The following is a 12,105-nucleotide window of genomic DNA, read 5'->3' on the forward strand; positions in this document are numbered from 1 at the left end:
GAGAAGAATAGGGAAGGGGGTGCGGATTAACAGATAAAAAGGATAATCATACACACTGCACGCTATACTATGCATTAGAGGCCCAGGGCACACTAGCTGATGCCCGATACGCTTAACACGAGAGCTCCGTTCTTTGCCTACTCAGCGCTTAGTAGTAAGCTCTTCCAGAACCTTCCCTTTCATCTATCATATCATCCTCCGAGCTTGCATCGTTTTCCTGGGATGCGAAGGTCTCTGTGTGGTCCGGAGGCGCTCGCATGTTCTCTAGAACTGCTGGCTCCAGCTGCGGCACGACATACGGCTTGACTACATGGATCTCGCGTCCCGAGGGCATCTGGGCAAGGAGCGAGCCTGGTGTTGGAATGGCCTGTGTGAGCATGGTATCGTTGACCTTGGTCCACTTCTCATGGAGCATCTGGATGACTCTTGTCTCTTCAATGCAGCCGCCATCAACACCCCACCCTGCCTCCTTTTCCACACGGCGGTCCTCTCGCTTCTCAGCCCATTCACGCCGGAGCTTACCAAAGCCACTGCTACTGCCGCCATTGCTCTTTTTCATAATGCTCCTAGCGTCTACCCCTAGCTCCTGCAAGCCTGCATTGAGCCAGCCAATAGAATTGCCTGCCTGCCCACCAAGATCTGCATCAATACCAAAGAAGCGACACGCCTTGGCCCTGCTGCTTTGGCGTAAGCCTGAGATGTATCGCACTAGATCGGAGTTAGGCTTAGACCCGCTAATGGTTGCGGCAGTTTGGAGAAGAGCAGAAGCGCGCGAAGCGTGATCAGCAGCTGCGAGACAGAGACGGGCAAAGAGGTGGGCCCGGACCTTGGGAATATCAGGAGCCTTGTACATCCATTCACGGTCATCCATGTGGCGGTCCTGCGCTACAGCGGCAGGATATGGGTCGTCTTTCATAACAGCTAGTAGTGTGGCCTCTGCCAGGCCTAGCGCAGCTAGGGCACGAGCGGTTGCCGGCGTGACGTCTAAGCATACAGAGGCCGGGGTGGCTGAAGTGGGAGATCCACCGTCGGTTCGCTCTGCTAGATACGTACATGCAGAAGCAGCGTCTAGTAAATGTCGCGTTGCAGTCTGAATGGCACCTGTACGCACCTCAGAAGTTGGCACAAGTCCGGTGGTAGTGTAGAGCGGGTATAGCGCCGAGCGGGCCTGCAGCGTGTAGCAGCTGGCCAGCGTGGTCATGACAAAGGCGATTTCGTCGTCAAGGCCCGACACCTGCACGCGAGAGATTTCGCGGCCAGGGACGGGGCTGTCCGAAAGTGATGGACGCCACGAGAACAGGGGAATAGTAGCCATGACCACGTTGACGGGCGGCATCGGGCCACGGTGGGCGTTAAGTCCGGCATCCAGAGCTAGCAGATACGGCAGGTAGTTTGTTAGTGCAGCGACGACGACACCCACATGATGTGCTCTCTCACTAGCAGGCAGGCGTTTATGAGTTTTGAGGACATCACGGACAACTCCACGGTAAGTGGTGGCAGTAATAGACAGCGAAGGGTGAGAAAGGCAGTTTATACTGGAAGTTAAGGAGACGGCAGAAGTGGTAGGAAGGGTGAATTGAAAGGGCATCTCGGAGATGGTAGGAGAGCGTATGAATGGGGGAGATGTGGACTATCTGGGAGATTGGGGCTTGGAGACTGGAGCTTTTGAGTTCGTGTTTGATGAGCTGTGAGTGCGAGACATTGAAGTCTTGGAAGCAGGAGCTTCAGGAGCTCCTTGGCATTTGGTATAGGGTTAATGACCCTTTGTGGATAAGGGTTTAAAGCCCTATGTCTGATGTGCTACTTGGAAGCCACACGTTGTGTGTCTCTGTCCAGAGTATGACGACAAGAGCTTTTTTATTGTCTTTGCAGACAATTTCAGATGACATGTGGTGACTAGAAAAATCGCCCTTCGTATTTATTTCCAGTATTATGCTGTTGTACCTCTGATGAAAAGCGTGGTACACAGCAACAAGTGAAAACTAGGCATAAACATGTCTGGGACAGCAGGATAGCCACACATAGGGTGAGAAATTTGTAGATGAATTTGAGTGCAGAGAGCAGGTTAGGTAGTGATGTGAGCATGGATAGTGGCCAAGCAGGCTCGAATATAGACGGTCAAAGTTGGAGTCTGGCTGCAGGGCCAGGCCACACTGCACCAGGAAAAGTCTAGCGTCAGGTTAGAAAATGAGGAGCAAGGGTGCCATATCACTGGTAAGGTATTCGGGGAGAGAGGGGAAGACGCCGGCTCCTATGACTTCCTGGGTAGCTGAGAGTTTGCCATATTTAGACGAGATACTTCATTTGACTTTTGGTTTCTGTGTATGCGACGTGTTACTGTTACTAGCTCGATGCAGCGTCAATGATTCGGGGCATTAAACCATGTCCAGAGCGCTGGCCCTGTATTACTGCGCCCTTAGGTTTTCTTAGCTTGCGAGAGCTATGTGCCATACATGTTACGTAATCATGATTACATAATCAAATATTTCCTTCCTGCTGCGATTTGCACACACAATGTGTGCATACCGCTGTGAAATTGTTACGTGTAGCTCTTGGTTCGACCATCAAGCAATCATTGGCTTGATTGCTGCCTACAAAATCTCACTAACTGCAACTCGTCACAACGAAGAATAATGGCATCATCACCGGCTTCCAGCAAGCCGCGACGCCGGCTCAAAGGAAGCTCTCCTTCGCCGTCTCCAAGCTCCCAACGACCAGCGTCTTCCTCGTCAACATCTCACTCGAAATTACCGTCAACCAATACCTCGTCGTCGTCATCGTCGTCGTCATCGGATACATATGGAAAGGCACCGACCTTTCCGCTGGCCTCATTTTTCTGGCCCGCGCGGTCGGGCATGTCATCATGGGAAATACTCCCATTGACTCTCATGGCTGCCGGGCTTTTCCGTCTTGCTGTCGGCCTCTGGGGCTACTCGGGCTTCCAGAAGCCGCCCATGTTTGGCGACTACGAGGCCCAGCGGCACTGGATGGAACTTACATTGCATCTGCCCATATCCCAATGGTACTTTCACGACTTGCAGTGGTGGGGCCTGGATTACCCACCACTGACGGCCTATCATAGCTGGCTGTGCGGCGCTATTGGTAATGCCATAGACCCCTCATGGTTTGCACTGTTCTCGTCGCGTGGCTTGCATGACGCCGGCCTTAAGGTTTTTATGCGCGCGACTGTATTGGTTAGCGAGTACCTGGTCTATGTGCCAGCTCTTGTGGTGTTTATCAACCGCTACAGCCACCTCAGCAATGTCACTGTCTGGTCGTCGTCCGTTGCGCTGGCAGCCATTATGCTGCAGCCTGCGACGATCTTGATTGACCACGCCCACTTCCAGTACAACACCGTGATGCTGGGCTTTGTTGTGGCCAGTATGTCTAGCATGCTAGCCAACCGGTACCTCTGGGCGGCAGTGTTTTTCGTTGCTGCATTGGGCTTTAAACAGATGGCTCTGTATTATGCACTCCCCGTGTTCTCGTTCTTGCTCGGCAGCTGTGTCTTCCCCGCCATCAACCCAGGCCGTCTTTTTTCAATCGCAGCTGTAACGGCCGTGGCATTTACACTGCTTGTGCTGCCTATCGTCCTAGGAGCCCTGCATGATGCTGCAGCAGGTCTTGATGCTCGGCCGGACTTTGATGGGCCGCCAGTGCCATTGCCTATCTTTACGTTCCTGGATGATATGCTGGACCGCGAGGCTGCGTACTATCCTGTTGTGCAACAGCTGGTCCAGATGATCCATCGTGTATTCCCCTTTGCTCGCGGTCTGTTTGAGGACAAGGTTGCCAACTTTTGGTGTGCTGCTAATGTGGTGGTGAAGCTCAAGCACCTGCCCCCTGCCTTGCTGCAAAAGGCATCACTGCTAGCTACATTAGCATCTATCCTGCCCGCCAACATTGTGCTGTTTTTATACCCCCGTAAAACTCTCCTTCCGTATGCCTTTGCTGCGTCGGCCTGGGGGTTTTTCCTGTTTAGCTATCAGGTGCACGAGAAGAGCGTGCTGCTTCCTTTGATGCCCATGACGCTCCTTTTGGCTGGGAAGCATGGGTTGCGGGCTGACACGCGGGCATGGGTTGGCTTTGCCAATATTCTAGGCGCGTGGACGCTGTTTCCGCTGCTTAAACGCGTTGACCTGGGCATGCCCTATGCTGTGATGACGCTGGTCTGGGCATACCTGGTGGGCGTGCCCGTGCCGGCCATCTTTGAACATACTCTCGAGCACGGGCAGCAGTCGAGGGGGTGGCTGCGGCTGGCAGTCAACACGATGCACGCTCTGTTCTACGCTTTCATCTTGCTGTGGCATGGGGTGGAGATGTTTGTCGAGCCGCCGCTGGGCAAGCCGGATCTGTGGACGGTTGCTAATGTTGGTGTTGGTGCGGTGGGCTTTGGGATCTGCTACCTGTGGTGTATGGTGCGGTTGGTGATGGAAGCAGGCCTGTTTGGTGGCAAACCAGCCAAGACTAAGACAAAGTGAAGGGGGGGGGGAGACAAGAAGGACAGAGTCTATGGAAAGGTGCAGGCGAATTGATATTGGCGTTGGGGGTTGCTTGTTTCTCCTTTGATGGAGTCTGTTTTTATTTATTTTGCTTGCCCTGCTCGGGGTCGTCACATGCCGGACTCTGCTTTTTGGGGCAGTCTGAGTCCCTTGTTTTTTTTTTCTTTTTCATTCCTTGTTTCATTTCTCTGGTGAAGACATGGGTCTTACAGAGTTGTGTATATTCTCTCAGCGGCACCCACCACCCCACCCATATGTAAACCCGATGGCCATGCTTTCAGAGGACCCTTAGAATGTTGGCCTCTAAAAGGGGGGGGGGGGGGCTTTCTTTGTTGGTGGCTCGGCTTGATAGCGAGGCCTTTCGTGATTGGCTAGCTATAAGTGGATCCTAACGATGCCCTATAATAAGAGTGCTTGTACAACTGGAGCATGGGCTAATGACATGGCAGTTTTGTGGGGCTGGTCGTAATTTGAAGACCTCAGTAAGCGGGCGATGTTCTCTTTGGTGAACAAGCGGACGGGGTCTTGGGGTATTTTTCCTTTCTTTCTCTCGCCCCATGCGTGCTATCAACGAGCTGGCTGGCCTATCCCGTCGTGTGCTGATATGACCAAACCCAGCTTATTATGCTTTGGCTACATACATAGGTCAGGTAGGCTAAAGAGGAGGTAAGAAAAAAAAGAAAAAAGAAAAAAGAAAACACTGAAAGACAACACGCTTGGCAGTGTAGATGGAATGTACTGTGTGGCGTGAGACACATCGTCAGCCTGGCTACTTAAGCAGCCGCTCTTTGAAGACATGGACTTGTGGAAAGAGCATCCTCGATGAAGGAGATTTCATTTTCACTCGTCACACAGTCTACATCTGCCAAGACATGGGTACTCGTTAGCTGGACTACATGGAGTTAGCGACTTTCTTTGAGCCCGAGGTACAAAGAAAAAGGAAATAGAAGGAGGAGAAGATAGGGTGGCGGGAGGTAAACGCCTCCAGTCCCTTGTCCCTTTCATCATCGCGTACTGTCCCGGGCTTCTGCGTGTGATGAATCCAAAGGAGAGGGTCTACCGGTGGGTAAATACCTGGTTTGCTGTTGGAAGATCAATATAGCAGCTCTAATTTAGGCTGTGGGCTGTCCGGTGGGGATAGAGTTGTGGTCTCTTTCATGAAGCATTCCTTGTTTTTATGCTTTACGCCTTTTATTCCTTTTTGTTGTTTCTGGTTTTATCTTCTGTTTCTTTTCTTTTCTTTTCCTCCTTCTCCTCTTTTCTTCTCTTCTTTTCCTTCCGTTTTCTCACCGCCCCTCTGCGCCCGCTCCGTCATCTTCTTCCTGCTCTTCCTCTTCCTGCTCTTCCTGCCCTTCGTCCTCTCCTTCCTCGTCCTCTTCTTTTTCCTTTTCTTCTCGCTATCCCCGTAGAGTGAGCAGAGTAATACGTCCAAATATGAAGCCGTCCTGGTTCCTTCTGGCGGCGGCCTTTGCTACCGTTGCTGCACAGGCGGACTCCGATGCCAAGGCGACAGAAACTTCGGCTACGGCTACAGCCTCTGGCACAACATCCGAGGCTGCAGCTACCCACACAGTACTTGTTGGAGAGGTCAGTCGATACCCGAAACGATAGCTTTCCGTCTTGATTTTTCCTAGTGCTAAGATCTCTTGGGCGGCAGAATGGTTCTCATGTCATGAGGCCTAATGTCACGTATGCGAAGGTTGGAGACTACGTCAGTAAGTGGTGGTAGTTCTTGATGGCAATGCCCCCTGTTTTGCCATGGCCAGCCATGCATGCGCTAACAGTCTATGTTCTTTCAAGAATGGGTTTTTTCCCCGCAGGTTCACTCTATCATTAGAGGCGCCGAGACCCAAGCCTGCATTCCATATGAGCTCGCCAACGTTGGTGCTACGGGCTTTTACAGTGGCACCCAATATGTGACAGATACCAGCAACGTAAGTATCACGGCCCTTGCTTCGACAGCTATGGCTCTGCGCCCGCGTATTGTCGCATCACTCTAACGTGCAATGTAGCCCCCTGTCTACCAGATCCGCATCAACGACACGACTGAGCCCATCTTCTACTACTGCGGGGCTCCCGACTCCTGCAGCCACCAGCAGATGGTGGGCATAATTAACCCAGTATGTCTTTGTCTGTCCTCGACATTTTGCTTTGTCTCTCTTGCTACAATCGTGGTTACTGCTGCGCCGCTTGCTAACTGCCACTCTCTCTCTATAGAATAGCTCTGATGAATGGAGCTTTGAGCACTACTATCAACTCGCTAAAACGGCGCCTTACCAACTTCTTCCCGGCGACGACTGGCCGTCCGAGTCAACGTCGACAGCCACGGGCTCCTTTCCGTCCGAAACCTCATCTTCCTCTTCTTCGGCCCCCTCTTCGTCCTTCGATGACTCCCCGGGCTCTTCGAGCTCAAACTCATCCTCATCCAAGATCTCGGCTGGTGCTATCGCTGGTATTTCCATCGGCTCTGTCGCAGTTGTCATTGGCGCAATCTTGCTCTATCTCTGCGGACGTCGTCATGGGAGTAGCAATCTTCAGGGGTGGCCCCGGTCATGGGTCATGGCCGCCAGCACCCAGCGTGAATCAACAGCGATAGGCTCAGACCTGAATGATCTCAAGTCCATGTCTCCACTAGCGGCGCACAAAATCAGCCCAGCCATGGAACCTAGCTATATGGTCCCACAAGGGGCTGCGGGCGAAGCAATGTACTAGTAAGTAGAGTAGTCCTCTGGTTTCCTATGGTTAATCTCTTGTTGCTCAGACGCTGACAATGGGCCGTCTATAGTAACAACAACAACAACAACGCCGACCCCTACAGCCAGCCCCATGGCGGCATTTGGGCTGGCTCTCAGCACCAGCATGCCTCGTCGCACCACACATACTCTCCAATCCACATGTCTGGTCACGGATACGCATATCCCCAGAACACATACCCAATGCAGCACCAAATGCAGCACCAACATCAACAGAGCATTTCCTCGCAAGTCAGCCCCCCGCACCAGGCTCACGCTATGATTCCTTCTGAGCTGCCGATATCGACCGTGGCGACCCCAGAGCTCCCTGGTACATCACAGCCCGCTAGGCCCGAAGAGCTGGGGGCCTGCAATCCATCCAATACAGTGCCTGTAATTCCTACCATCACCGTTGCTGCCGCTGTGGATGAGTCGCCGACTGCTGGTCTTGGGGCGGCCCGAGACCCGCCAGCCTTGGATTTTGGGAGGGCGGATGCCGAGCCTTCGACTGCCAGATCGATGCTTCCCGAGTGCAGCGACTCGGGCCAGAGTAGCTGCAGCGATGCTAACCGGTCATTTTCGTTTGGGATAGGCGAGGAGATAGAATACCGCCCTTTGAAGCACTAGAGCATGAGCGGGGGAGGGGTGTCCATTATTTATTACATTGGTTTCGTGTAGCTTTAGCTTTAATATCAGGTTGATTTGCTCAAAACTCGTCGTACAAGGCAAGGCAAGGTTAGGTTAGGTTAGGTTACTAGCGCCCTGCAGCTGAGCCATGGGGTGGGTAGCTAGCGAGCGGATGTCGAATGTCAAATGGCGATGTCGCTTCGTTATAGGCTTTGGCATCCGCCAGCTTCCTTGATTCGGGGGGTTTGCCTGGTAAGTTCATCTGCTTGTCTGGGCAAAGTGAGTATAGAAGAACAGACGAAACAGTGACGTTGGGGGCCACGCATCGCTACTTAAAGCGCCAGCTAGGCTGCTTTGTCTTTTCCGAGGTACAAAGTCGGGCGACACGCCTAAGTTTTAGCAGCACCCCCTGCAATGCGTTATATAGTAAGCCTGGAGAAGACAACTAACTGAAAGCAGGAGCTCAATGCTCTAACGCCTGGAAAAGCAGCACCTAATCTCACTCTTCCCTTGGCAGGCAATTGTTGACTATCTACGCTCTACCACCTATACCTATACTCACCCTGGTTGTACGAGGCATACGCCATATCCTGTGCCTTGACCTTCGAACACAGCGATGGCTGTAGCCGTGTCCAGGGATAGTCAGCATTAATTGCAACAAAGGGGCTGTTCTCGCTAGCCGTTTCGGGCGATAACTCGGGCGATAATTAAGGTTGGGAAAAGGGCGATAAAAGATTATAGCAGCCAGTTCACGGATACATGTGACAGCTACATCATGTGAGACAGCCGACTCAACCTCTGGTAGCCACAGCATGAACCACGTCAGACGCAGGAAGACTGTCTGTCGTTTAAGTGCAGACAGGGCTGCTGGAGGCAAGCACGCTGACACGAAGAGTCAAAGGCCGTCTTCGTCTTCATCGTGATTTGGGCTGGTTGCATATACGAACGGGTTCGCAGACGGCAGAGGCTAGCTGCAATATAAGAGCATGAGCGTGAGGGACAGTAGCAGCAAGAGCGGCGACGATACGAGAATCAAGACAAGCAGGCTGTTTTAAGAGCGCCGGGCGGGAAGGCGCTTTGCTGGCTGATTGGACTACCCCTCTTTTTCAGTCGGATGCGATGCTCCGAAAAATCCGGGCAGGGCTACAGCTCATCCAACACATTGTGTGTTCGATTCGGCCTGGCTGAATGAAGCCTGTGTGGCAAGCAAGGTTGAGTGCATGGCCAGATGACCGAGGGCATGGCCGCCATGCACCCACAGAGCAGAGGCAGGATCTGACAGGGATGTTTAGGGGGAGGGAACAGCCCAATAGCACGACTACTAGTATACTATATGCCCGCCCTATCCTAATCTTGCCGCAGAGGAAGCAGCAGTGTGCTATTGGCCATGGGATACGTAATATGATGGGTAATATACGCACATATGATGCATCCACCATGTAACTAGCGAAAGTACTGACAGTAAGGGACTAAGTAGACTTAGATTTGGCGTTACAGGTTTGCAGTGCAGCAGATGGCGAATGGCTGCGGGACAGCCCTGGGATTTGCGCTCGCAAGGTCTCATGAACAGTCCAAGCAGCAAGATCGGACAGGGCATTATTAGGCAGGCATTACGAAGGCTTTGCAGACGCCCCCCCCCCCCCCCGGTTTCCTGGTTTGATTGGCTCAGGATATATCATGCAACATGAGATACGCTCAATCCGGGCGGGATGACGGGTTGTCGCAGCTGGGGACGAAAGAAGCGGATTGCATGGGGGGGGGGGGGGGGGGGGGGGGCGGGCATGCTGTCCAGATCACACATACCAGGAGGAAGGTCAGAAGTGCTGAGCGTAGCACGGCGATCAAAACGTTGGCAGTAAGAGCCCCGCGGCCGGGCGTATGAGCCAGAATAATGTGCAGCAGCCGTGACGAGAAGGGAACTGCGCGCGTCTTTGGCGCCCGCTGGGTGGAAGGCGACCAGTCCCGGCCCAGAAGGCTCACAGTCCGCAGCCATCAGTCGTCATCCACAGTCCACAGTCCACAGCCCAGTCCGCCATACACTCTATATATAATAAGAGAGTGCTCGGGACTGTGTTCTATCCCAGACTGCTGTTTGCATGTGCGTCTGTGCCGACCTCTCCTTCTTCATTTCTTTCCTCTTCTCTGTCCGCTTCTGCTGCCAATTGTTGTGCTCTTCTCTGCCTGTCCCCTGTTTGCTGTCTGTCCTCGTGCCCCCTGCTCCGCATGGTTCCTCTTCGTATGTCAACTGTCGCTGTCCTGAATTCCTAAGCTGCCTTAGATCGTCTACGACTCCCGTCGTCATCTGCTCCTTTAGCTGCTAGCCCTCAAGCTGACCCTGATTTCACAGCCATACAAAAGCCGCAAAACCTCCCTCAAAGGAGCCAGGTCTTTGCCTCATACGAGCAGCCATCTCCTTATCCTTTGTGTCTCCCTCCTATCGAGGCACAGCACCAATAAAACAAAAGCTTTGGCCATTGCTTTTGCCTCCTGTTGAAAAGCTCTGATTCTTGGCGAATAGGAGGCTAAGAGGTCTCCAGGACTTTCTGCCAGGGACTCTCTCTGCAGAGTCTGCCCTACCCTGCCCTGCCCTGTTTAAGACCGACTGTCTAGGCTGTTCAGACTTGTCCTAATCTAGAACCGGCTCCATTTCTCCTTGAGGGCATGGCTTTTGACAAGGAATAAAAAGCGTAAAAACGCCAGGACCAAGTGAGGTAAAACGAATTCATCAAAACGCAAGACGAGCTGGAATGTTCTCCAAGGAGTAGGCATAAACCAAGAGCGCGAAAAAAAAAAAAAAAAACAATAAAAGCCTCTTGGTGTGTGTGTGTGCTCCAGGCAGAGAAGAAATTGCTGCAAAAGTCTGAGCTTCTCAAGATAAAAAAGGGAAAATAAGAAAATAAGAAAAAAAAAAAAAAAAAAAAAAAAAAAAAAGAGGCAATCCCCCTTTTCTTTCGCCGCAATGCATGAACATATATCTGGTAACTGCCCCGCCAACAGGCTTGACCATCACTTAAAGCACGCTTGCTACACCTCATTTCCTCGCACTGCGCACCATACTACTACAGCCTCTGGCCGCTCTCCTTGCTCTTCTCCTTCTTATTCTCCTTCTTCTCCCTCCTCTATTTCTTGCTCGTCGTCTCCGTCTTCGTCTTCTTGCTCTCCTGCTCACTCCTACGCTTCTTCCCCTTCTCGCCCTTCTCCCCCAAACGCTCCCCCCGCCTCCAATCCCCCCCATCCCACTCTCGCCACCACCAATCGCCTTCCCCCAGGCCCTCTCCCCCCAACCCTCCCACCAACTCACACACTCCCAAAATGCGCCCTTCAAGACGGCCCCACAACGGCCCCACTCCCACCGCCTCAACCACCACATCTTCCTCTTCCACCATCACCACGCCCGGCGCCGCCTGCTTCGCAAGCTCCAGCCTGGTCACCCTCGCCTCCGGGAACAAGCTGCCCCTGCGCCACCTCCGCCGCGGCATGCGGGTGCAAACGCCGCGGGGCCCTCGCCGCGTGGCTGCCCTCGTCATGACCACAGTCCACGACCATCCCGTCTGCGACTTGCACAGCGTGTTAGTGACTGCCTGGCACCCTGTGTCGCGCGAGGCTCAGTCGTGGCATTTCCCGCGCATGGTCGCTCGCGGCCACGGCCGCTACACCGGCCGCATGTGCTCCGTGCTGCTTGAAAAGGACGCCGATCCGCGCGCCCACGCCATCTGGGTGTCGCCTGCTGCCCACGGCTCCGTGCGGCCGGCCAACAGTGTCCCGCAAGCTCCCCACAGCGCCAGAATGCCCGGCGAGGTTGCCCCAGGAGTCGACGCCCAGCAGGCCGAGGTGGGATTTTGGGGAGTCACACTCGGCCATGGCGTGCGGAAACCCAGTCGCTACGACGTGCGTGCACATCCCTTCTTCGGCAACCACGCCGCCGTTGTTTGCAATCTGGTTAGTCTGGGAGTTGGCGACGGCGGTGTGGTTCTGTCAGGTGGCCTCGTCAAGGATCGCATGACTGGCCTTGTCACAGCCTTTGCCCCCGTCACAAGACGGAATGACTCTACTAGCACCCACAGGCCAGACAATCGCACCGTCACCATGTATGTTAAGACTCCAAATCTACGGGCCAGGTATATTCGTCTAGTGAAAAGAGCAGCGCAGCGCGCGCTACGATCATGATAGATGGCATGCCCACAGAAAAATTGGCCAGGCCAAAGGGAACGAACGGGGGGTGACGAAACCCCCCCAAAAGTTTT

General features: G+C 53.4%; 4 protein-coding genes across 4 annotated transcripts; 3 read left to right on the forward strand and 1 right to left on the reverse strand.

The window, feature by feature from the left end:
• Window positions 1-148: 148 nt before the first annotated feature.
• On the reverse strand, window positions 149-1,588 carry HOO65_020352 (pH-response regulator protein palC; the record flags this gene model as incomplete). Its single annotated transcript, XM_071000039.1, has 1 exon — window positions 149-1,588. The coding sequence occupies one exon, from the start codon at window positions 1,586-1,588 to the stop codon at window positions 149-151; it is 1,440 nt and encodes a 479-aa protein (XP_070860990.1).
• Window positions 1,589-2,633: 1,045 nt separating this feature from the next.
• On the forward strand, window positions 2,634-4,481 carry HOO65_020353 (putative dolichyl pyrophosphate Man9GlcNAc2 alpha-1,3-glucosyltransferase; the record flags this gene model as incomplete). Its single annotated transcript, XM_071000040.1, has 1 exon — window positions 2,634-4,481. One exon carries the CDS (start codon window positions 2,634-2,636, stop codon window positions 4,479-4,481), a length of 1,848 nt encoding a protein of 615 aa, XP_070860991.1.
• Window positions 4,482-5,936: 1,455 nt separating this feature from the next.
• HOO65_020354 (uncharacterized protein) lies at window positions 5,937-7,861 on the forward strand (the record flags this gene model as incomplete). Its single annotated transcript, XM_071006604.1, has 6 exons — window positions 5,937-6,089; window positions 6,160-6,217; window positions 6,303-6,436; window positions 6,515-6,622; window positions 6,720-7,213; window positions 7,288-7,861. 6 exons carry the CDS (start codon window positions 5,937-5,939, stop codon window positions 7,859-7,861), a joined length of 1,521 nt encoding a protein of 506 aa, XP_070860992.1.
• Window positions 7,862-11,173: 3,312 nt separating this feature from the next.
• Window positions 11,174-12,028, forward strand: HOO65_020355 (von Willebrand factor type A domain-containing protein; the record flags this gene model as incomplete). Its single annotated transcript, XM_071000041.1, has 1 exon — window positions 11,174-12,028. One exon carries the CDS (start codon window positions 11,174-11,176, stop codon window positions 12,026-12,028), a length of 855 nt encoding a protein of 284 aa, XP_070860993.1.
• Between the last annotated feature and the right edge of the window lie 77 nt (window positions 12,029-12,105).

This window comes from Ceratocystis lukuohia, assembly GCF_044167205.1.
Source record: "Ceratocystis lukuohia strain C4212 chromosome Unknown Supercontig2_pilon, whole genome shotgun sequence".
Classification (NCBI taxonomy): Eukaryota; Fungi; Ascomycota; class Sordariomycetes; order Microascales; family Ceratocystidaceae; genus Ceratocystis; species Ceratocystis lukuohia.